Source organism: Mustelus asterias, chromosome 18, assembly GCF_964213995.1.
Source record: "Mustelus asterias chromosome 18, sMusAst1.hap1.1, whole genome shotgun sequence".
NCBI lineage: Eukaryota > Metazoa > Chordata > Chondrichthyes > Carcharhiniformes > Triakidae > Mustelus > Mustelus asterias.
The window spans coordinates 66,693,643-66,718,004 of record NC_135818.1 but is presented as its reverse complement, the minus strand read 5'-3'; the positions used below and the strand labels follow the sequence as shown (position 1 = coordinate 66,718,004).

General features: G+C 46.2%; 1 protein-coding gene across 1 annotated transcript in view; it reads right to left on the bottom strand.

The window, feature by feature from the left end:
* The window catches only part of prkcha (protein kinase C, eta, a), a 212,311-nt gene that overhangs the window by 118,313 nt on the left and 69,636 nt on the right, over positions 1–24,362 (bottom strand). The window contains exon 3 of the mRNA XM_078234226.1: positions 18,241–18,304. Coding sequence (XP_078090352.1) covers positions 18,241–18,304 — 64 coding nt within the window. The remainder of the gene's footprint in view (positions 1–18,240; positions 18,305–24,362) is intronic.

The window sequence follows — 24,362 nt, the reverse complement described above, 5'->3', positions numbered from 1 at the left end:
TCAGAACAGGGGTCACATTAGCTTCATCACATACCCTAAATTAAAATCTGCTGTCACAAAATATAATTACCTTCTAAACCTTATAATTATGACACATTCTCTCTAAGGAATGAAAAGTTAATATCACAGTGTTGAATTTTTATGAACATTACCTAAATATAACAACTTGTAGCATTCTAAATTATAATTAACTTACTACATCAAGTGCAAATAACATTACCACTTCCATGTAGTCACCATCTACTAAACAGTCCATCATGGCAGCATCGCAATGTATCAACCAGGCATATGTAGCAGTCAGGAGCTAAAGTCCTTTTCATGGAATCTTGAGATTATGGGTGGAATTTTCCCAAAAAGTAACTAAGGCCGGAATTTTATGGCCATTCACGCCCCACCATTGCTGTAAGCGAGGCCGGGGAACTTGGCGCTCAGCCAAATCTCCATTCACTGCAGCAGGACCAGGGAATCCCGCTGGTGTGGAAGGCCGGAGAATTTCAGCCTAACGGCGGGAAAACCGGAGCAATCGGCGCCAGTCCGTCAGGTGCACTCTGAACCGCAATTATACCACACTCATCACTTTTTGGGAGAGTACTTGGGGGGCGTCGGGGGGAGGGGGCGGTGGCTAAACACGCCAATGAGCCCGCTACAGACTGCTCTGGCGCCCCTTTGGAAGGAACCTCAATCTCACGGTGCACTGGAAATCCCCTCCCACGGACATCAGGACCCCCCTCACCCTCTCCCCACAGTGACACGTTTCCCCATCATCTCCCCGATGCAAATTGCTAGCATTGGCGCCCTGCAAATGAGTCCCCCTTCAGGATCCCTGACATACTCCCCATCATGCAGCACCCCTGCACAAACCCCTCTGTACAACTCACCCTGCACTGCCCCCCCTACTGCATGCCCCCACCCCCCCCACGCCCCCACCCCCCCCACCCCCCCCCCCCCCCCCCCCGCCACCTCCCCAATCATGGCACCTATGGTTGATCAGCGTGGCGAGCCAGGAAGATAGCGAGAGCGGCCAAACAATTTGCACCAGACTCTCGCTATCTTCTCGGCCCCGTTTTACCGGCAAGAATGGCTTTTACAGAGAATTGACTACATTTAAATGTGCTTCCTGAGTTCAGCACAGCTGCTTCCGCCCTTCCGGATGCTTCCCACCTCACCAGAAAGACGTCACATCGGCGAGAATCACTATTGCTCGACAGTAGCGGGGACCTCGCCCGATGGCCATGCCTGGGGGGAAAATCGGAGGCCACTGAAGTCCACAGGTTAGGGGCATGGCCAGGTGGTGCCCACTGGGCAGTGCTACCCTGGCAGTGCCCAACTGTACCCTGGAAATGCTCGGTTGGGCACCATACAAGTGCCGGGGCCATGCCGTGGGGGTGAGGCCTAAGTGTGGGTGAGGCTATGTCGGGGGTGCTATGCACAATGGCTTATGTGGGGGGGGTCATAGTCTCCAAGTATAAATACCTTGCATCTCCTCACAGTAGCTGGGGCCAAAATGTTGTCTGATTTCAAGAAGAAATTAGATTTACCTCTTGGGGCTAAAGGGATCAAGAGTTGGAGGGGAAGGGGGGGTGATCAGGATATTGAATTTGATGACCAGCCATGATCATAATGAAAGTGGAGCAGGCTCAAAGGGCCCCGAATGGCCTCTTCCTGCTTCCGGTTTCTATGTTTCTATCTTCCTCTTAGTAAACAATTCAAGCTTTCATTTAATTTCAAACAAACAAACCACCCGGTCACATGCCGCCCCACTTCATTTACCCTAAATTTAAAGTTACAATCCCAAAACATAATCACCTTATAAATTTCATAATTGCAACAAGAGACAAAATGAGACTGTTAAGAATTTGAAAGCTGTAAGAGATTTAAAGAGGGTTGGTGGCAGAGTTTCTTTCCCAGGAAAAGATGCAAGAGGAAGTGGGCTGCGAAAGGTGCACATGTGAGAGAGAGACAACAAAGTGATCTTGTATCTTATATCAAACAAATCTTATATTTCACGTGTGTAACTCCATCCTTCGCTGCAGCATTGCACTGATCTCGCCAGTTCCAGACACAAAAGGCTTTTTAAATTAATTTATGGATGTGAGCATTGCTGGCAAGGCCTGTATTTATCGCCAAACCCAAACTGCCCTCGAACGGAGTGGTGCCTGATCCATTTCAAAGGGCAGTTAGGACCCAGCCACATTGCTGTGGTTCTGAGTCACATGTAGGTCAGACCCGATGAGAAAGGCAGGCTTATGCCCCAAAAGGACATTAGCCAACCAGCTGAATTTTTTTTTTTGACAAGCCATGATTATCATTAATGTTACTGATGTTTTATTTCAGATTCATTGATCAACTGAGTTTAAAATTTCCCCAGCTGCTGTGGCAGGATTTGAACTCATCTCATAGAGTCAGAGTCATAGAGGTTTACAGCATGGAAACAGGCCCTTCGGCCCAACTTGTCCATGCTGCCCTTTGCTTTTAAACCCCTAAGCTAATCCCACTTGCCCGCATTTGGCCCATATCCCTCTATACCCATCTTACCCATGTAACTATCTAAATGCTTTTTAAAAGACCACATTGTACCCGCCTCTACTACTACCTCTGACAGCTAGTTCCAGACACTCACCACCCTCTGTGTGAAAAAAATTGCCCCTCTGGACACTTTTGTATCTCTCCCCTCTCACCTTAAACCTATGCCCTCTAGTTTTAGACTCCCCTACTTTTGGGAAAAGATATTGACTATCTAGCTGATCTGTGCCCCTCATTATTTTATAGACCTCTATAAGGTCACCCCTCAGCCTCCTACGCTCCAGAGAAAAAGGTCCCAGTCTAACCAGCCTCTCCTTATAACCCAAACCATCAAGTCCCGGTAGCATCCTAGTAAATCTTTTCTGCACTCTTTCTAGTTTAATAATATCCTTTCTATAATAGGGTGACCAGAACTGCACACAGTATTCCAAGTGTGGCCTTACCAATGTCTTGTACAACTTCAACAAGACATCCCTATTCCTGTATTCAATGTTCTGGCCGATGAAACCAAGCATGCCAAACGCCTTCTTCACCACTCTATCTATTTGTGACTCCACTTTCAAGGAGCTCTGAACATGTACCCCTCGATCTCTTTGTTCTGTAATTCTTCCCAACACCCTACCATTAACTGAGTAAGTCCTACCTTGTTCAATCTACTGGAACATTAGTCTGGTTCCCTAAATTACCAGCCCAGTGACATCACCCCTGTGGTGGGTGCCTGGAGCGCGCTGCCAGAGGAGGTGGTGGAAGCAGGCACATTAGCAACATTTAAGAGGCATCAGGATGAGTACATGAATAGAGAGGGAATAGAGGACTGAATAAGGGCAGAAGGTTTTTTTCTGTAATTTAGTTAGGGCATCATGATCGTCACGGGTTTGGAGGGCTGAAGGACCTGTTTCTGTGCTGTACTTTTCTTTGCATGCTGGGATTCTTTCGAAATCTCTCAAACCACTAGTTGGTGTTGCTACAAGATCACTCCCACGTCTCGCACACTTTAATAACCCATCTGACATTGTTAACATCTACCAGCCTATATTCACACCAATACCAGTAGTAACCCACTCCCACTGTTGATTTTATCTTAAGATTCAACTGATTAAACTCTTCATTATAGTCACTGACTGACCGAAATGCCAGTTATGGGAGGCAAAGGGCAGGTATCACATTTAATGTCTAACAGTCTTTATTCGGCAGGAAAATAAAATATTAACTGAAAGCGTGTGCAGAGTTTAAATTATATGGTGGATTATAATGATGATCAGAATAGATAATAAAGTCAAATAGGAAATGGGGAAGTGGCTTTCCACCCACCCACTGCTGGTATGCACTGAGAAATCTTTTAAATGTGAACATCTCAAATAGATTGGAGGTGGGGAAAGTTTTCACTGTTTGATTATTCCTTGTGTTTCTAAGGCTGTGATACCAAGTTGCTCCAAGTAGCAGGTTTAGTTCATCGCAAATACACAGAAGTGATCGCCTTCCCTGTAACACAGGTTTGGTCAGCTACATATTTGGTTTGGATGGTGGAGCCTGCTTAGTGCCCCAGCTGAAGCCAGACACTCATATACGTAGCAATATAAAAGTCAGGTGTTGTATTTTATAACTCAGCACTGATCTAATGGCGCGATTAAGCTTTGCTGGAAGAGTTTACACATGATTCACTTTTATTCCAATTCCAATCATGTGTGTGACACAGCAATGGAAACGTAAACAAAACTGATCAACTCTCTTTTCATCCTCCAGGATTAACTGTTCCCATTGTTCCGATCCAGTTCGCGACAGTTTGACCGAGAATTCTAAACATCTAATTTTAACCAATAGAACTACACTGCAAGATTTCTTTTTTTATATAAAAATAAACACTTTTAAAACAAATTAAACAAAACAAAGCGGAAGAGTCAATTACTAGGGGGCATAGGTTTGAGATGCGAGGGGCAAGGTTTAAAGGAGATGTACGAGGCAAGTTGTTTTTACACAGAGGGTGGTGGGGGCCTGGAACTCGCTGCCGGGGGAGGTAGTGGAAGCAGATACAATAGTGACTTTTAAGGGGCATCTTGACAAATGCATGAATAGGATAGGAATAGAGGGATGTGGTCCCCGGAAGGATAGGGGTTTTTAGTTCAGTCAGGCAGGCTTGGAGGGCCGGAGGGTCTGTTCCTGTGCTGTAATTTCCTTTGTTCTAAAACAATCAGTATTAACGGCACATCAATCTTAAAGTTATTTAATTCTGTAGGGATCAGGCGTATGTATATCACATTCCTGTGGAGAATTCTCAGCCCCCAGTTATTGTCAGAGCAGCTTGGATCTTGTCTGTCTTTCTTATGAGGACTTTGAACTGGATTCAATTGGATTTTGAATTTGGTTTTTGGAGCAAGCGAGGAATGGATTCGGATTTGCCTGGTCCACTCTAAGTATTGGCTTTGGAACTTTAAGGATGGAATAAAATAAATTCAGAAAATTTAAAAATAACTTTCATTTCTTATCTCTTGATTCTGGATGCCTTGTTTTAGTTACTTTCTCAATGCTTCCAGACTGATTGAGCTGGTTACCTCCTTTTGCAATAAGACACTTTGAAGTCCGTTGTAAATTCTCTCAGCAGCTTTAAACTAGGAAATCTTCCAGCTTCTGGTCCTTTACAAAATTCAAACTGAGATTGTGCATTCCACATGGTGAATGATGAGGTTGGGTTTATGGTTCTGGTTCAGGTCCATTAACTTGTCATTTCATTTGACTGTCTCTTAGTCTCTTTGCTGCAAACTGCAAAAGTCTAATCTGCAACTAACTTTTCCAGAAGACACACAGATGAATTGAAACCAGAGAACTCCCATCAGCTCTATTCATCTCCATTACCTAATAGCCTCCTCGGGGCTGTCCTCAAACGGGCCTCGAGGTTAATTATCCATCATTTTCTATTTCACCTCCAGGTTTCAGTAAATGCTTTTAAATACAGCTCCACCTCCCAAAGCAAAAACAACTCTCTGGACCGCAATTCTTGAAAATATTGCAGACATTATGTCCCTGGATTTTTAGCCCACTGGCTGCTTTCATAGAATCCCTACAGTGTAAAAGAAGGCCATTTGGCCCATCGAATCTGCACCAACTCTCCAACAGAGCATCTTACCCTTTCCCCGTAACCCCACCTATTTACCCTGCTAATCCCCCTAACCTACACATTTTTAGACACTAAGGGGCAAATTAGCATGGCCAATCCACCTAAACTGCACATCTTTGGACTGTGGGAGGAAACCTGAGCACCCGGAGGAAACCCATGCAGACACGAGGAGAACATACAAACTCCACACTGTCACCCAAGGCTGGAATTGAGCCCGGTTCCCTGGCACTGTGAGACAGTGGTGCTCACCGATTCTATATAGTTCTATATTTTCCATTCTGACTCTATTAAACAAATATTGATTGTCTTCTGAATTGCCATTTCTTTAGATAGGCCGACAAACACTAAACCCATCTTTTTTATTACCTTCCCTTTCTGAAGACAGTGAGGCCCCAAACTTTAAGTGTAGTCGGCACCAAACTTGCTTTAATTGCGTTAATTTCATCTTTGTACAGTTAAATTTTAATTCCTAAAGCTAAAAATTATATACTATTTTGGAGCAGATGGGAACCTGTCCGCAAACGCAGAGATTGGGACACTCTTTAAAAACAGCGGCTCGATCTCTGAAGGGCGGGTCTGGTCGGTGTGAATCGGGGGGGATGCGTGAACTTGCATCCATCAGGTGGGTGAATCCTACCTGACTGGCGCTCCCAGCGCCAGTGGGAAACACTCCGCTTTGCCTGCCAGCGGCAGCACTTGGGAGTGAAAATGGGAGAATTCCGCCGAACTTCCAATTCCAGGTTTTTTTCATTCAGTGAATTTAAATTGCACCAGCTGCTGTGGTGGGATTTGAACCCATGTCCCCAGGGCATTAGACAGGGCTTCTGGATTACTCGTTCAGTGACATTGCAAATATGTCAGATCTCCCCTTCTAAAGAGCAGTGTGTGACTGCTCCCGTATTCTGGAAAGTAAGATGGGTGGCCAATAGCCAGAGGGCACAGGTGTAAGGAGATTGGCACAACCGCCCGGGTGGCATGAGGAAAATCGTTTTTGTGCAGCAAGTAGTTACAATAGGAAGCATCAAACAATAAATTCTTGAAGGAGAAAAGAATAGCAGGGATGTGAGGAAAGAGTGGAGGAACGAGAGTGGAATAATTTTGAGAGGGCACCATAAATTCGATGGGCTGAATGGCCTCTGCCTCATCCCATTCCCCTACAACGCATTTAGGGTTGAGCCAGATTAGTACACGAGGGAGGAAAGAATAGAGGAAGTTTTGGGAGAATTAGTTGGAGAGAGGTTGGAGGAGGCCAGTGTGGAGCAAACACTGACATGAACCCGGTGGGCCGAATGGTCTGCTGTACATTCTACATCATTTATCCTGAGGTAAAATACACGTGCGGAAAGATGCTCAAAACACAGCCCAGCTGGTGCATTCCCAAATAATTGAGAAAACGGCTGTGAAAGGTATGCTTGCAAGAAGCTATAACTCGTGAGAAATTCCAAACTCCCACAAAAACAAGCCTTGGTGCGAGATGACAGCTTGAGTCAGGATATACACTAAAACTGGAGGGAGGGTTAGACGGGGCGAGTCAGGGCGTACACTAAAACCGGAGGGAGGGCGAGACAGGGTGAGTCAGGATGTACACTAAAACCGGAGGGAGGGCGAGACAGGGTGAGTCAGGATGTACACTAAAACCGGAGGGAGGGTTAGACGGGGCGAGTTAGGGCGTACACTAAAACCGGAGGGAGGGCTAGACAGGGTGAGTCAGGATGTACACTAAAACCGGAGGGAGGGTTAGACGGGGCGAGTTAGGGCGTACACTAAAACCGGAGGGAGGGCGAGACAGGGTGAGTCAGGGCGTACACTAAAACCGGAGGGAGGGTTAGACGAGGTGAGTCAGGGTATACACTAAAACCGGAGGGAGGGTTAGACAGGGTGAGTCAGGGTGTACACTAAAACCGGAGGGAGGGCTAGACAGGGTGAGTCAGGATGTACACTAAAACCGGAGGGAGGGCTAGACGGAGCGAGTCAGGATGTACACTAAAACCGGAGGGAGGGCTAGACGGGGCGAGTCAGGGCGTACACTAAAACCGGAGGGAGGGTTAGACAGGGTGAGTCAGGATGTACACTAAAACCGGAGGGAGGGCTAGACAGGGTGAGTCAGGATGTACACTAAAACCGGAGGGAGGGCTAGACAGGGTGAGTCAGGGTATACACTAAAACCAGAGGGAGGGCTAGACGGAGCGAGTCAGGATGTACACTAAAACCGGAGGGAGGGCTAGACGGTGCGAGTCAGGATGTACACTAAAACCGGAGGGACGGCTAGACGGGGCGAGTCAGGATGTACACTAAAACCGGAAGGAGGGCTAGACGAGGTGAGTCAGGGTGTACACTAAAACCGGAGGGAGGGCTAGACAGGGTGAGTCAGGATGTACACTAAAACCGGAGGGAGGGCTAGACAGGGTGAGTCAGGATGTACACTAAAACCGGAGGGAGGGCTAGACAGGGTGAGTCAGGGTGTACACTAAAACCGGAGGGAGGGTTAGACAGGGTGAGTCAGGATGTACACTAAAACCGGAGGGAGGGCGAGACGGAGCGAGTCAGGATGTACACTAAAACCGGAGGGAGGGCTAGACGGAGTGAGTCAGGATGTACACTAAAACCGGAGGGAGGGCGAGACGGAGCGAGTCAGGATGTACACTAAAACCGGAGGGAGGGCTAGACGGAGCGAGTCAGGATGTACACTAAAACCGGAGGGAGGGCTAGACGGAGTGAGTCAGGGCGTACACTAAAACCGGAGGGAGGGCTAGACGGAGTGAGTCAGGGCGTACACTAAAACCGGAGGGAGGGTTAGACAGGGTGAGTCAGGATGTACACTAAAACCGGAGGGAGGGCTAGACAGGGTGAGTCAGGATGTACACTAAAACCGGAGGGAGGGCTAGACAGGGTGAGTCAGGGTATACACTAAAACCAGAGGGAGGGCTAGACGGAGCGAGTCAGGATGTACACTAAAACCGGAGGGAGGGCTAGACGGTGCGAGTCAGGATGTACACTAAAACCGGAGGGACGGCTAGACGGGGCGAGTCAGGATGTACACTAAAACCGGAAGGAGGGCTAGACGAGGTGAGTCAGGGTGTACACTAAAACCGGAGGGAGGGCTAGACAGGGTGAGTCAGGATGTACACTAAAACCGGAGGGAGGGCTAGACAGGGTGAGTCAGGATGTACACTAAAACCGGAGGGAGGGCTAGACAGGGTGAGTCAGGGTGTACACTAAAACCGGAGGGAGGGTTAGACAGGGTGAGTCAGGATGTACACTAAAACCGGAGGGAGGGCGAGACGGAGCGAGTCAGGATGTACACTAAAACCGGAGGGAGGGCTAGACGGAGTGAGTCAGGATGTACACTAAAACCGGAGGGAGGGCGAGACGGAGCGAGTCAGGATGTACACTAAAACCGGAGGGAGGGCTAGACGGAGTGAGTCAGGGCGTACACTAAAACCGGAGGGAGGGCTAGACGGAGTGAGTCAGGATGTACACTAAAACTGGAGGGAGGGCTAGACGGAGTGAGTCAGGATGTACACTAAAACCGGAGGGAGGGCTAGACAGGGTGAGTCAGGATGTACACTAAAACCGGAGGGAGGGCTAGACGGAGGGAGTCAGGATGTACACTAAAACCGGAGGGAGGGCTAGACGGTGCGAGTCAGGATGTACACTAAAACCGGAGGGAGGGCTAGACAGGGTGAGTCAGGATGTACACTAAAACCGGAGGGAGGTCTAGACAGGGTGAGTCAGGGTATTCACTAAAACCGGAGGGAGGGCTAGACGGTGCGAGTCAGGTTGTACACTAAAACCGGAGGGAGGGCCAGACGGGGTGAGTCAGGATATACACTAAAACCGGAGGGAGGGCTAGACAGGGTGAGTCAGGATGTACACTAAAACCGGAGGGAGGGTTAGACAGGGTGAGTCAGGATGTACACTAAAACCGGAGGGAGGGCCAGACGGGGTGAGTCAGGATATACACTAAAACCGGAGGGAGGGCTAGACAGGGTGAGTCAGGATGTACACTAAAACCGGAGGGAGGGTTAGACAGGGTGAGTCAGGGCGTACACTAAAACCGGAGGGAGGTCTAGACAAGGCAAGTCACGGCGTACACTAAAACCTGGGGGAGGGCTAGACGAAGCTTCACAGTCTTACAACATTCACTGTCTTCAGTTTAGAGTTAGACAAGATATTGAAAGACAACCCACACCTGTGGAATCACTGGAAGTCAGTGCTCAATAGAGTGGCATGAAAATTATAAAGGAGGACATTATATTTAAATTCCCCTGCATTTAGACAGAGGCCCTGCCTGACAATGACAGAGAGTCTACCCCCAAACTAAAATGTCAGTTCAACAGCATCCAACATGCTAGCAGCACTGAGCAACCCACACCCCCCACCGGGGCTCAAAGGTGAGTGTAGCCCCCAGATGAGGAGGTAAAAAGCTGGACAGTGCACTGGCATTGTCGCCTGACACCCTGGCAGTGCCCCCTTGTCTCCTGGCAGTGCCGACCTGTGCCAAACCCCGTCGGGGGCTTCCCATTATGTGGGGGGTGGGGAAATGCCTGCATTGTGTGTAGCAGGGCGGGAGGATGGGGAGGAGGGGATGCCTGCATTGTGGGTTGGTGGGGGAGGGGGCTCTGACGCCCTAAAAATGGCACCCCGATCTCTGTGGAGCCAACCTTACCGGTGTCATTAGGCCCCATTCCCCAGGAATGATGCTTTTTTTTGGACAAAGTGTCAGAAGATCTGGAGAGAAAGCTTGCCTGGTGTCTCTGGGGAAAAACACATCGGCTTTCAGTCAGAACCTGACACTTTGCCATTTTCTTTGGAAGATTCCGCCCAGAACTTTATCCACCAAGTCAAGTCTGACATGGTGTGAATTTGGAATTCCTCCTTGCTCTAGCTGATATTCACAACAAACCGCAAGCGGAAGGAATCTTCCCCAGCTGGGGATTTTATAACAATTATCAACATGAAACTGACTCTGTGCAATAACATTATCTGAACATTGAAAAGATTCTCACGAGATTCCTTTCTGTGCTACAGGAGATTTAAAACAAATTTTAAATACTTGGTTTTTAGCATGAGGACGGCACAGTGACACAGTGGTTAGCACTGCTGCCACACAGCGCCAGGGACCCGGGTTCGATTCCCGGCTCGGGTCACTGAATGCATGGAGTTTACACATTCTCCCCGTGTCTGCGTGGGTTTCCTCCGGGCGCTCCGGTTTCCTTCCACAGTCCAAAGATGTGCGGGTTAGGTGGATTGGCCATGCTAAATTTCCCCTTCGTGTCAGGGAGACTAGCTAGGGTAAATGCATGGGGTTATGGGGATAGGGCCTGGGTGGGATTGTGGTCGGAGCAGACCTGAGGGGCCGAATGGCCTCCTTCTGCACTGTAGGTTTCTATGATTCATATCATGTGTTACTATCACACAACAGGACTTGCAGACCATAATACTTTACCAAACGCCACTCATTGGAAATGGAATCATGACAATTGGTATTTTGGGTGGGCCCCTGGTCAGATGTTGCAGCAGCAAGGTGTCAGTGCACTGAAGCAGGAGTGCCAGAGTCAGTGTGTGCAATGGTGAGTGGATGTTTACAGTGGTCACGTGCTTTGCAGCCAGTCCTTTCTGAGCAATGTGTGGTCAGTGGGTGCAGCAAATTTGCTATTTATTTTCTTAAAGTGGTTTTCGACAGGAAGTTAAAGCTTGAGCGTTTTTGCAGGGGCTTAGAACAAAATGTCAAGTGCAAAGCAAGTAACACATTTTAAATCGTGCTCTCCATACCCAGGACATATAGAATAAATTATCTTGTGAAAGAAAATTACCCATACTAGAAATTGAATTGCTGGTGTTTATGCAAACTTTAGCTAATCACACCTATCCTGGTTGGTTAATAAGGTCCAATTTGGGCCGGAAAGTTTTACATTCTAAATTTGCTGCCTGGGATGTCATTTTCATACTGCTTCCACTTCAGAAACATTTACAGGCTCTTTAATAGTTCAAATGTGATAGATATAAGGGGGATTTTCACAGTAACTTCACTGCAGTGTTAATGTAAGCCTACTTGTGACAGTAATACATAAACTTTAAACTTACAATGGTTATACGGATCAGAACATGGAATCATAGAATCCCTAGAGTGCAGAAGGAGGCCATTCGGCCCATCGAGTCTGCACCGACCACAAACCCACCCAGGCCCTATCCCCGTAACCCCACATATTTACTCTACTAATCGCCCTGACATTGCCCTAACACGAAGGGGCAACTTAACACGGCCAATCAACCTAACCTGCACATTTTTGGACTCTGGGAGGAAACCGGAGCACCCGGAGGAAACCCACGCAGACACGGGGAGAACGTGCAAGCTCCACACAGACAGTGACCCAAGTCGGGAATCGAACCCCGGCACTGTGAGGCAGCAGTGCTGACCACCGTGTGAGCTTCGATCCCTGGTCTCAGCGAGATTGGCTGACCTGTTCTGTGCCTGAGAACTACCCTCAGCACACTCTGACTAGGGAGTAGAATTAAAATCCCTTCTGGCCTTTAGGCTAAGATCAAGCATCAGATTAAGCCCGAGATGGGATGCAATGCCTAATTTTGTTTGTCTCCCTTGTGGGGACCAGGAATTGGATTCAATTGGAATGTGAATTTGTCTTTTGGAGCAAGCAAGGAATGGATTTGGGTTTGCCGGGTCCATTCTGAGCATTGGCTTGGTAATTTTAAGGATGGAGTTAAAAGAAAGTTAAATGTTATATCTGTATTTGCATATTACTTTGTAAGTATGGTTGATTGGTACCCATACATTGCAGAGTAAATGAGGTGCATCTGTATATATTAGTGTAATTTCAACAACAACTTATATTCATATAGCACCTTTTAAAGTAATAAAATATCCCAGAGTGGGTTTAATAAATGGCAATAGCTGAGAGGAGGGGAGGAGTTTGGATTTGGTTTTTGTAGTAAGGAGATGGATTTGGCTCAGCCTGGTCCACTCTTCACATTGGCTTTGTAACTTTAAGAATGGTGTACAATTTTGAAGAAGAACATTGCCCTCAACACGCTCGCAGAATGAAAATAAGTCAATCAGGATTCTCAGTCCTGACCATTACTCAACGAGGTTTGAGAAAAGGACCTGTGAAAGTTTGGTGAGGAATCGATTGAGCTAAATGGTGATGGGCCTTCCCCCTCAATTAAATAACTCACCAGTAGCTACTGTCCAGGTTCACAGCCACTTGGGAAAGTACCAGTGACGTACCCACTACTGATTGAATCAGGTCTGACTAGAAGTCATTAATTCCAGGAAAGGACAAGGGGATATAATTAGGGGAGAAAAATGGTTTATCGATTTACAGATCTGACTTAGAAGTGTTAGCCGGGGATATTGGGTGATCTGGGTCAGAAGACTGTAGGCCCAAAACCCATTCTAATACTCCAGCACATCATGCAGTGCAGCACTGTATGATGGGTAGACATTACATAGGAACAGGCTAAACAAGAGTAGGAATAGGCCACACAACTGTTCCATCATTCAATGAGATCATGGCTGATCCGGTTGTGGCCTTACCTCCAAATTTCCTGCCAACCTCTCCCCTTCCCCACCCCCCCTCCAATAACCCTTGACTTTCTCGTCCCCACCCAGCATCTTTCTGCCCAATTAAATGCCCCTCCTGCCTCCAAACTCACCTGGGGGGTGGGGGGCGGGTATCAAATTCTGCCCATTGTTACTTCAACCATGAACAGAAAAATTTGGGGCAAGATTTTCCTGTTGAAAGCAGGAATCGGATTCAATTGGGCGGCACAGTGGTTAACACTGCTGCCTCACAGCACCAAGGACCCGGGTTCTATTGCCAGCTTGGGTCACTGGCTATGCGGAGTCTGTACGTTCTCCCCATGTCTGCGTGGGTTTCCTTCGGGTACTCCGGTTTCCTCCCACAAAAGAAGTTCTGGTTAGGTGCATTGGCCGTGCTAAATTCTCCCTCAGTGTGCCCGTATAGGTGCCGGAGTGTGGCAACTAGGGGATTTTCACAGCAACTTCATTGCAGTGTTAATGTAAGCCTACTTATGACACTGATAAATAAACTTAATGGTTTTAGAAAAGCCATGAGTAGTTGAATTTAAGGATTTTCTATAAATCCAGTTTGGTAGTCCTAAAAATAAATTTTTAGCTGTATTTTAATTATACTAACCCTCAATACTCCAGCCATAACTACTTGTGACACTAATAAATAAACTTTTAAACTTTAAAAAATTCTGGGTTGTGAATGCCCCTCCGTCCCAGCATGCCGTGCGATTGCCATGGGGCTCTTACTGACCCTAGTTACATGTCTGCCATCCAAGTGGTGAGTGGCAGTGTCACAAATAGAGGCGGGACCTCAGGGATGTGGGCCAAGTTCTGAGCCAACAGGGCAGCCATTACTCAGGGTGCCATCTGCGAGTGTTCTTAAAGAAATGAAGGGAGGATCTTCAAGGTGATTTAGACAAGTTGAGTAAGTGGACAAATACATAACAGATGCAGTATAACATGGATAAGCATGAAATGCAGGTCGTTGTTATTCAAGCACTTTGAAATGCTTCTGAGAAACTTGGCTGATATTAAATAAACGCAAGGTTTGTGTGGCTGTTTAATTCACAGTGAACGTAATCTGACTCTCGTTTCCTGCTGAACTGTGGCACAGAATCGATACGAAACCATCTTTCTGATTGCGGCACATTCTAGAAGCTCAGATATCTCATTAGCAATGTGACACTTGCACATAAAGTGATTAGCCTGGACAACCCGATAAGCTGCAAACGAAGTGTTTACCCCAAGTCCGAGTAAATCATGTTCTGCTTGGAATGGAGATGAATAATTCAGCCCGTAAGCACTTCATGAGAAGGTACCTTACACCTGAAGATAATCAAAAACTGAATCCACCCGGGCCGCATTTTAATAGATTTTTAAATATTCATTGTAGCGGAACCAAAGTGGCCATTGGCATCCCTCCCCCTGGTGCAACATCCAAGCCAACATGCAAATCCCACGTCTAAATCTGTGTACAAACTGCAATAAGAAGTTTAACAACACCAGGTTAAAGTCCAACAGGTTTAGACCTGTTGGACTTTAACCTGGTGTTGTTAAACTTCTTATTGTGTTTACCCCAGTCCAACGCCGGCATCTCCACGTACAAACCGCAATGCAACACAGTACAGAGTAGGTGATGCTGCCTATTGAGGTGAGATAGCAGCAAATATGGACATAATTCAAAGGAAAGGCAGATCTTATGGGTCAGCCTGTTGTAATATATATCATAGAATCATAGAATCCCTACAGTGCAGAAGGATTCCATTCAGCTCATTGAGCCTGCACCGACAACAATCCCACTCAGGCCCTATCCCCGTAACCCCATGTATTTACCCTGCTAATCCCCCTGACACTAAAGGACAATTTAGCATGGCCAATCCATCTAACCCACACATCTTTGGAGTGTGGAAGGAAACCGGAGCACCTGGGGGAAACCCACACAGCCACGGGGAGAATGCGCAAACTCCACACAGAGAATGACCCCGAGGCCAGAATTGAACCCGGGTCCCTAGCGCTGTGAGGCAGCAGTGCGAATCACTGTACCGCCCTATCCCATTGCAGTTCAGAAAATATTCTGCTAAAATACCGTTACTGCAATCAAAACAACCGGGTTTGGCACGCCCACAGTGGCACGCCCACAGTTCTCACTGCTCTTCTGTGTCCCAACTTTGAAATGCTCCCTGGAGCATTTCTCAATCCAGTTTTAGGTGCACCCCGAGTTATGGCAACAGTCTTCATCAAACTGCATTGGCTAGTGCTCCCAGACATGTTTGACCGAGACATTCCCATCTGCTCTCTATGTAAGTTATCTCTAAATCCATTGCCGATACTATACTGCAGTCAGAGAGACACTTCAAATAACAGCAAATTAAAATTTCACACGCTGGAACTCTTGAAATAAAAGCAACTTGAAAATGTTAACTAGTCTCCTCTTCACAAATGTTGTCTATAATGGCTCTGTGCTTCCTGGATAAAATATTACTGTCCCCACCCCCTTCCCATTCTCAGCCTATTGCTCCCTCTCAAGTTTGTTCAGGAGACTGATTCACAGCACAGAAAAAGCAGAGCAAGTTTTAGACCCGCATCCCTTTGTCTACAAGAACGAGTTCAAGCAGCCCCGGATTCAGGCTAATCTAAAATCAGAAAGTGCTTGAAATACTCAGCAGGTCTGGCAGCATTTATAGAGAGAGACGGAGTCGAAGGGTGGAATTTTCCACCTTGGAGGCTAAGTGTGATGGCGGTCGGGTAAGGCGGAGCAGGAAGCGTGGAGGGTTTCCGCGCCAAATTGCCCACTTTTCACCTCATTCCACATGCATTAACAAGCAGCAAGTCATGCCTCGCGGTGGGGCAGTCTGATATTTGCCCCCGCCCCCATTACCTCATTGGCACATATTTCTGGGCACTATATTTGAACAGCACCTGTGCACACAGTCACTCTCTGCAGTTCACGCCTTGTCATGGCGAATGATGGCCTCGAGTAGAGTCAGCGCCCCAGTTCAGCAACGAGGGACTGGCGACATTCTTCCAGGCAATCGAAGACTAGCGGGTAGTCCTTTACCCCGCCCCCATGATGGGAGCCAGAGGTCAACTAATCTCACAACCGGGGCTTGCGAAGATGTCAGGGCAGTCAGCATTCCTCAGAAGATGACGACTGCCCAGTGTAGGAAGGAGCTGAATGTTCCAACCTGCTCCGCCAGGATAAGTCAGATTTCCCCTTACTCTCACAAAGCCATCAGACATTGACAGGGTTCGGGTGCACAGGGATCTCACACACCACCAGCACAAGGGACATCATCACGGATTCTCTTACACACACGTTTACAGCGTTGTCTCTTGCCACATCCTGCACAAAGCCTTTACATAGGTCCACTTGGCACATCTGCTGTGGCATTCGTCTTACTCACAGTCTGTCCATCTATCCGAATGCAATAAAAGGTCACCCACAACAACAGGGAAAGATCCTAGATAGGAAGGGGGATTCTGGAGCTCAGGCCAACACCCCCTCCCAGGAGCAGACAGCAGAGCTGGCTGGCAAGGACAGGGACCGTTCGTGTGCCAAAGGTAACTCTCCCAACCAGCCAGTGAGGCTCCATCCACACCCACTGAAAGGGTGAGTGCTGTTTAATATGGGTGACTATCCAGCCAATCACTAATAATCTCTTCCCTCTATTACAGCCACCAGCAAGATGGGCGCATACCGTCAGCCAACCCATCGGCCCCAGCCTGCGCACCACCTCAGGTGAGGATCCTGAGGACCCATTAGATCATAGAACCATAGAACCATAGAAAATTACAGCTCAGAAACAGGCCTTTTGGCCCTTCTTGTCTGTGCCGAACCATTTTTTGCCTAGTCCCACTGACCTGCACTTGGACCATATCCCTCCACGCCCCTCTCATCCATGAACCCGTCCAAGTTTTTCTTAAATGTTAAAAGTGACCCTTTACCACTTTATCCGGCAGCTCATTCCACACTCCCACCACTCACTGTACTCAACTGCACCCTTCGCCACAATGGAGACACACACCCTGATGGGATCTAGTTTCGGAGCAAACTTGGGCTCAGTATCCGGTGAGCAGATTCGGTTCCACAGCAGACGGAGGCAGTGACAGCCAAGGTCACCCACACTCGGAGGACTGGTGGAGACCAGGCCCCTGCTGAGTTCCTGTCCAATGATGGGCCTCTGGAATCGGCCCTCAGGGCAGTCCAAAGACAGGCAGGGTAGATCAGGCAGGGTGGTCAGGCCATCAGCAGATTAGAACAGAGTCATTCGACGTCCTCTCTGGCATCATTGCGCTGACGTAGCAGCACTTTAAGGTTACCATTGGAAAGATGGTGCCTGCCATGGAGACCCTAGTCCAGCGGTTTGTGCTAGATATGCACACAGACCTGCACACCATCGCTGTAGCCATGAGTGGGATGCATCAGTGGTTATGTGGTAAAATAACAAAGGCCAATGCCATCCACAATGAGCATTTCTACTTGCGAATTTTCCAGTCAGCATTGCGAGTAAATATCATTCTCAGGTCATGACCGAGTCTCTATTTCCTGCCTTTCAATAGAAGGACAAAGATGTGCGGGTTAGGTTGATTGGCCATTACTCAATTAACCCTAGTGTCAGGAGATTAGCAGGGTAAATATGAGGGGTTACGGGAATAGGGCCTGGGTGGGAATGTGTTCGGTGCAGACTCGATGGGCCAAATGGCCTCCTTCTGTAGGGATTCTATGATTCTATGACAATATTTAATGGTGCGCATCATCTTTAAATACCGATCTAGGCTCACTTCCTTCAATCCACTGTTTTATCATCGAAGCTTTACAGTCGTTAAAAAATAGGCGTGTGGCCCATCATGCCCACACCTGCTCTTTGTTCGAGCAATCTCACCACCTTGGTCTCTGTTCATACCTGTTTCCTCCTTTATTTCAAACGGTTACCCATTTTAAAATTTAAATTACACATTTGTCTCTTCCTAAATTTAAAAAAAAATTCATTCATGACTTAAAGTGGTATTGGATGCAAATATCAGCATTGTTTCAGCACAGGCTGGGTCTTACCTTCAGAAGTCACCTCCTTCATGTCTATCAGGATGTATAGCTTCCCCTCAGGCTCCAAATCAACCTAGCAAAGAAACACATGCAATCATGAGGACAGATTCAAAAGCAAAATAATGCAAATAATTGTAACAAATTAGAGGAGGCGATGGTCTATTATCAGTAGACTATTAACCCAGAAATTCAGCTAATGTTCTGGGGACCGGGTTCAATGGTGAAACTTGAATTCAATAAAAATATCTGGAACTAAGAATCCACTGATGACCATGAAACCATTGTCGATTGTTGGAAGAACCCATCTGGTTCACTAATGTCCTTTAGGGAAGGAAATCTGCTTTCCTTACCTGGTCTGGCCTACATGTGATCCAGAGCCACAGCAATATGGTTGATTCTCAACTGCCCTCGGGCAACTAGCAATGGGCAATAAATGCTGGCCAGCCAGAGGTACCCATGTCCCATGAATGAAATAAAAAAAATACACACTCATAATGGAGCCCACCCAAGATTAACTCCGATGACAAGCCCATGGACTGGTGGGACTGTAGAGGTTTACAGCACAGATAGAGGCCATTCCGAGCAATCCAGGACTAATCCCTCATTCTCTTCCCTATTGCAGCACCTCTCATTTATCCATTTTTCCCTATATTGTTACATTTGGGAGACTTGTAAAATAATTATGTTTTATGATTGTATTTTTGTTTATGAGGTAACCATATTTTGGGACTAAAACAGAAAATGCTGGAAAATCTCAGCTAGTCTGGCAGCATCTATGGAGAGAGAATAGAGCCAACGTTTCGAATCTGGATGACCCTTTCAACAGCTCCCTGTGGTAAGAATGTGGAACTCGCTACCACAGGGAGCTGTTGGACAGATAGCATAGTTTGTATTTAATGGGAAGCTGGAACAGGAGGCTAGGGAGAAGGGAATCGAGAGTTCCGATGATCAATTTAATGAGGAAAGGTGAGAGGAGGTGAGAGGGCAGCATAAATTCCAGCATGGACCAGTTGTGGTGAATGTTCTGTATATCCTATGTAATGATAGCCCACATATCTCACTCCATGCAAATCACAAGAGTGGTCTAACCAGGTGAGGGTATGCAAAGCAGGAAATGTTAAATGGACCGCCCTACCTTTGACTGCATTGACTGCAACGGAATGGAATAACGGCACTGTGTATAATGGACAGCCAATCTGATACTACCCATCTTGCTCAACCCCTGCCCCGCGATGAGTATTCAACCTTATATATGTGTAACTTTAAATTCCCAAAGAATCAAACTCCATTTACTTACTTCACTTAAGTAAGTAACTCCACAAAAAATGCCCACAAAACAACAAAATATGATTTGCCTCTCTGCAATTTGTTTTTAAAGGTTCTACACTTCCTTCTTAAAAGCTCAAAGCTCTGGACTGAGATGCCCTAGATTCTTGCAGGAGAATATTAAAGCAACAGCAAAATGATTTCAGTTTAAAAATCACGTTTGCCCTTTTGCCCCCTTCATTTTACTGTTCCAGAGAAGTGAGAGGCATTTGTTTAATAAAAATTACAGATCTGAAAAAGGAGCAATGGCCAGGACAGCTGCTCAGGAGAATCACATAATTAGTGGTTTGGATTAGATCAGAAAGTATAGTTATAAAGGCTGGAACAGGTTAAGTTACTGTTCGAAGTCTTGCACTTAGGGAAATTGTCAATGACTTGTCATTTTATTTTTTGCCAAACTTGTGAATCAATTGATTCATTCTCCAAAGGTGGTTGTTGTTCTTCATCAGAAGCAAATGAATTGGACTGCACTTACAATTGTTAGATGCAGGAAGGATGTTCCCGATGGTGGGGGTGTCCAGAACCAGGAGTCACAGTCTAAGGATACAGGGTAGACCATTTAGGACGGAGGTGAGGAAACATTTCTTCACTCAGAGTGGTGAGCCTGTGGAATTCATTACCACAGGAAGTAGTTGATGCCAAAACAGTGAATGTATTCAAGTGGCAGCTAGATATAGCACTTGGGGTGAATGGGATCAAAGGTTAAGGGGAGAAAGCAGGATTAGGCTATTGAGTTGGACGATCAGCCATGATTGTGATGAATGGCGGAGCAGGTTCGAAGGGCCGAATGGCCTCCTCCTGCTCCTATCTTCTATGTTTCTATGAAGTATAGATGCTACTCAGCTGAACAGTTATGGCAGGTAGAAGGTTATCCTATATTGAAGAATATATTTTATAATTAATATTAAAGAATCCGCCCCCCCCCCCAACCCCACCAGAAAGTAGTGGAGGCTAGGTCGTTGAATTTATTCAAGGCTGACCTAGACAGATCTTTGAAAGCCAAAGGAGTCAAAGGTTATGGGGGCAGATGGTAAAATGGACTCAAGCCACAACGAGGTCAGCCATTATCTGATTGAATGGCGGAGCAGGCTTGAAGGATTGAATAGCCTACTCCTATGTTCTAATGTTATCCACAATATAGATCATAGTAAGGAATGGGCTCATCACGGGTGTGGTGTGTGTGTTGGTTTCCGTAGAGAGAAATGAAAGAGAGAAGAGGGAGAGATTAATTGAACCAAATGTAAACATGCCAAAATGACGTACTGAAACTACAGGACTTATACACAGCACTGGGATATAGACGGCATCTGATACACAGTCAAGTTGACTCAGCAACCAGATGTACAATTACATCACTATATTGCTTATTTAGGATTAATGGCTCTCAGTTCAACTTCCCACAAAGTCAGCACACATTTCTGGGGAAAGAAACTGAGCTGCAATGAAGCTGTCACTGCCGGTTGTTTTTGCACATCCTATTTCTGAGAATTAGTATCATATAAACCAGCTCAATATAAACCAAATGCCCATTAACTGCAACTTGACATGATGGGTTCAATGAAGTCTCAATGAATTCAGGTCAGCTCAATGGAGTTCTGATGACATGTCTGCTTGTTTCAGGTAAACTGGTCACGGTTTAAGAATTAGAGGCAGACTTTTCCCAAAGTGAAATTAGGAAACATTTCACAGAAAGGCTGGAACTTTACACAGTGGCGGTGTCTCTGCCCACAGTTGAAAAGTCGGGGGGCGGGGGCAAGCCCATCTCTGCTTGGCACGGCCACTCTGCAGCCATTTTTAATGGCCTTCAGGCCATTAACTGCCTCAAGGGAGGGAGTCCATCTCAGACAGCTGCTAGCCAACCAGGCTAACAGCTATCTAGTCCCAACAGCGCCACTCAGCATAATGGCCACTGTTGGGACTACAGGCAGTCCCCACAAAAGAGCAGCCATGTTCCCAGACACGGAGGGAAGTCTGGGGTTTCATTGAGGTCAAACTGCAAGGCCCCAGTTAGCAGAGTGGGGAACCGATTGCAACAGGACAGGGCAGGAGGAACCACACATGAGAGGTGGGGAACTATCTTGGGGAGGGGCCTCTGTTGGGCACAGGGTGTCCGAATAAGTGAGAACCTCCCTTAATCCACAAAAGCTCATTACATGGCGTTGACACTCCTGCTGCTGGTAAAATAGCAATTCAGGACCTCAATCCCAGGCACAGTGCAGCTGCCATGGCACACAGATCTACCCACTCCCCCGCTATCCCCAACACCTGCCTGCCTACTTCTGAGTGGTGGGGTATAAAATCCCAAAAAGTGGTAGAGGTTTGGAACTCTTTCACAAATGGTAAGTGACATGACTGTTAATGTTAAATCTGAGTTTGGTTTTTTTTCTCAACCAAAGGTATGTAGGGTTATGGGACAGAGAGAAATGTCTTGAGTTAAGTCGCAGAGTGGCACGGTAGCACAGTGGTTAGCACTGCTGCTTCACAGCTCCAGGGACATGTGTTCGATTCCCGGCTTGGGTCACTGTCTGTGTGGAGTTTGTACATTCTCCTCGTGTCTGTGTGGGTTCCTCCGGGTGCTCTGGTTTCCTCCCATAGTCCAAAGATGTGCAGGTTAGGTTGATTGGCCATGCTAAAAATTGCCCTTAGTGTCCTGAGATGCGTAGGTTAGAGGGATTAGTGAGTAAATATGTAGGGATGTGGGGGTAGGTCCTGGGTGGGATTGTGGTCGGTGCAGACTCGATGGGCCAAATGGCCTCTTTCTGTACTGTAGGGTTTCTATGATTTCTATATTTAGGGATATGGGACAATAGTACATAGGGATATGGGACAAGGGTACATAGGGATATAGGATAAAGGTATGTCGGGATATGGGACAAGGGTGTGTCAGGATATAGGATAAAGGTATGTTGGGATATAGGACAAAGGTGTGTAGGGATATAGGATAAAGGTGTGTAGGGATATAGGATAAAGGTACATAGTGATATAGGATAAAGGTACATAGGGATATAGGACAAAGGTACATAGGGATATAGGACAAAGGTATGTCGGGATATAGGACAAAGGTGTGTAGGGATATAGGATAAAGGTATGTCAGGATATAGAACAAGGCTGTGTAGGCATATAGGTTAAAGGAAAGTAGGGATATGGGATAAGGGTGAGTGTGTGGAAATAGGTTGCAGATCAGCCATGATTACGTTGAATGGTTGAACAGGTTTGAGATCTAAATGGTCCACTCCCATTCCTATGTTTCTTCAGAACTGAAGAAATGGAAGCACAATTGCTAAATGGACCATGCCAAGTTGGAGCCAGATTACAATCAGAAACTGTTTTGTGGATCCCCTTTCATCCAGTAATTCTATTGAACAAGGAGACAATGATGAAAGGGCAGGAAAAGCACTCACTCCAGTATCATTAGTAAACTGACTAATAATACAGACATATCTTCACATGTACATTCTACCTGTAGTCTGTCTGATGTTGGCTCAAGTTCATTAATGATGCAGCCAGGTTATTCACTTATATTTTACAGTCTTGGATCATTGCCAGTTATTGAATTATTAATAAAGAATGAAGCAATTTTTCAATACTTCCCTCAGCAATTTACTGTTTTTACTGGAGAATACACTACAGCTTGTTCTTACGTTTGCTTGTACAATTCTGTTTGGCATGAATGATCCTGTATAAAATGGCACTGGAACTTAAGCCTATTTTAGTTTCAATCTTGAGGCAATGTCTATCTAGCTTTCTATGGACGAAGGAAAGCATAAATTTTGGTTCAGTAACTGAATATGAAGCATGTGATCCTCAACTGAAATAGGAGATAAAAATCCACTAGCTTTGGAGTACAATTTCTGGACAATTTGCAATTCCACCAAAATTGAGAAGAGATAATTTGCCATTTAGAAATAGATCTACAGCAAGTTTTTCTTTTGAATGAGGCACAGCAAAGTCCTTAAGCCTTTTAATTAAAGTTGTAACATTTACTTTCTTGCCCTTTTTGATTTTTTCATTTGATTTATTATTGTCACATATATTAGCATACAGTGAAAAGTATTGTTTCTTGCGGGCTATACAGACACAGCATACCGTTCATGGAGAAGGAAATGAGAAAGTGCAGAATGTAGTGTTACAGTCACTGCTAGGGTGTAGAGAAAGATCAACTTAATGCATGGTAGGTCCATTCAAAAGTCTGACGGCAGCAGGGGAGAAGCTGGCTTTCATTATGGCCAAAAACATGCCTGGGGGCAAAAGTCATCAGTTAAAAAAAGTCACTGAGGGTTTCTATCGAGTAAACTGTCGAGAGAAATCGCTGATAGTCAGATGAAATTGCAACACATTGCATACTTTAATAAGTGCTTGTCTCAGATGAGTTGCTGTCTGCTCATTGCATGCAGCCTTATCAAACTCACTGTTGTGGTTTCTTTCTTCATTTCTGTTGCACATCCTTTATTTACGGGGTTTTTTTCAGTGGTGCATGCATGCTTTATTTTTCAAATCAGCAATCGAAACAAGTAACGATGTACCTTTAAAACACTTTTACAACTGGAGTTTCGGCACACGAACAATGACGCTATTCAAAAGAGCAATATTGAAATTCACTGGACACACATGCCAGTGAAAGGAGTGCTTCAGTTCACCCAGTTTACAGGAGGGACGGACACAACCCAGTCTAAAAAGATAGGTCTGAAGGTCTGTAATGTACGTGCATTAAAATGGCGTGCTGATCTGAATTAGCAGGCTTCAGCAAAGGAGCTGTAGTCCATTAAAATAAAAATAAAGCAGCATTACCAGCCATGATTTTCCAA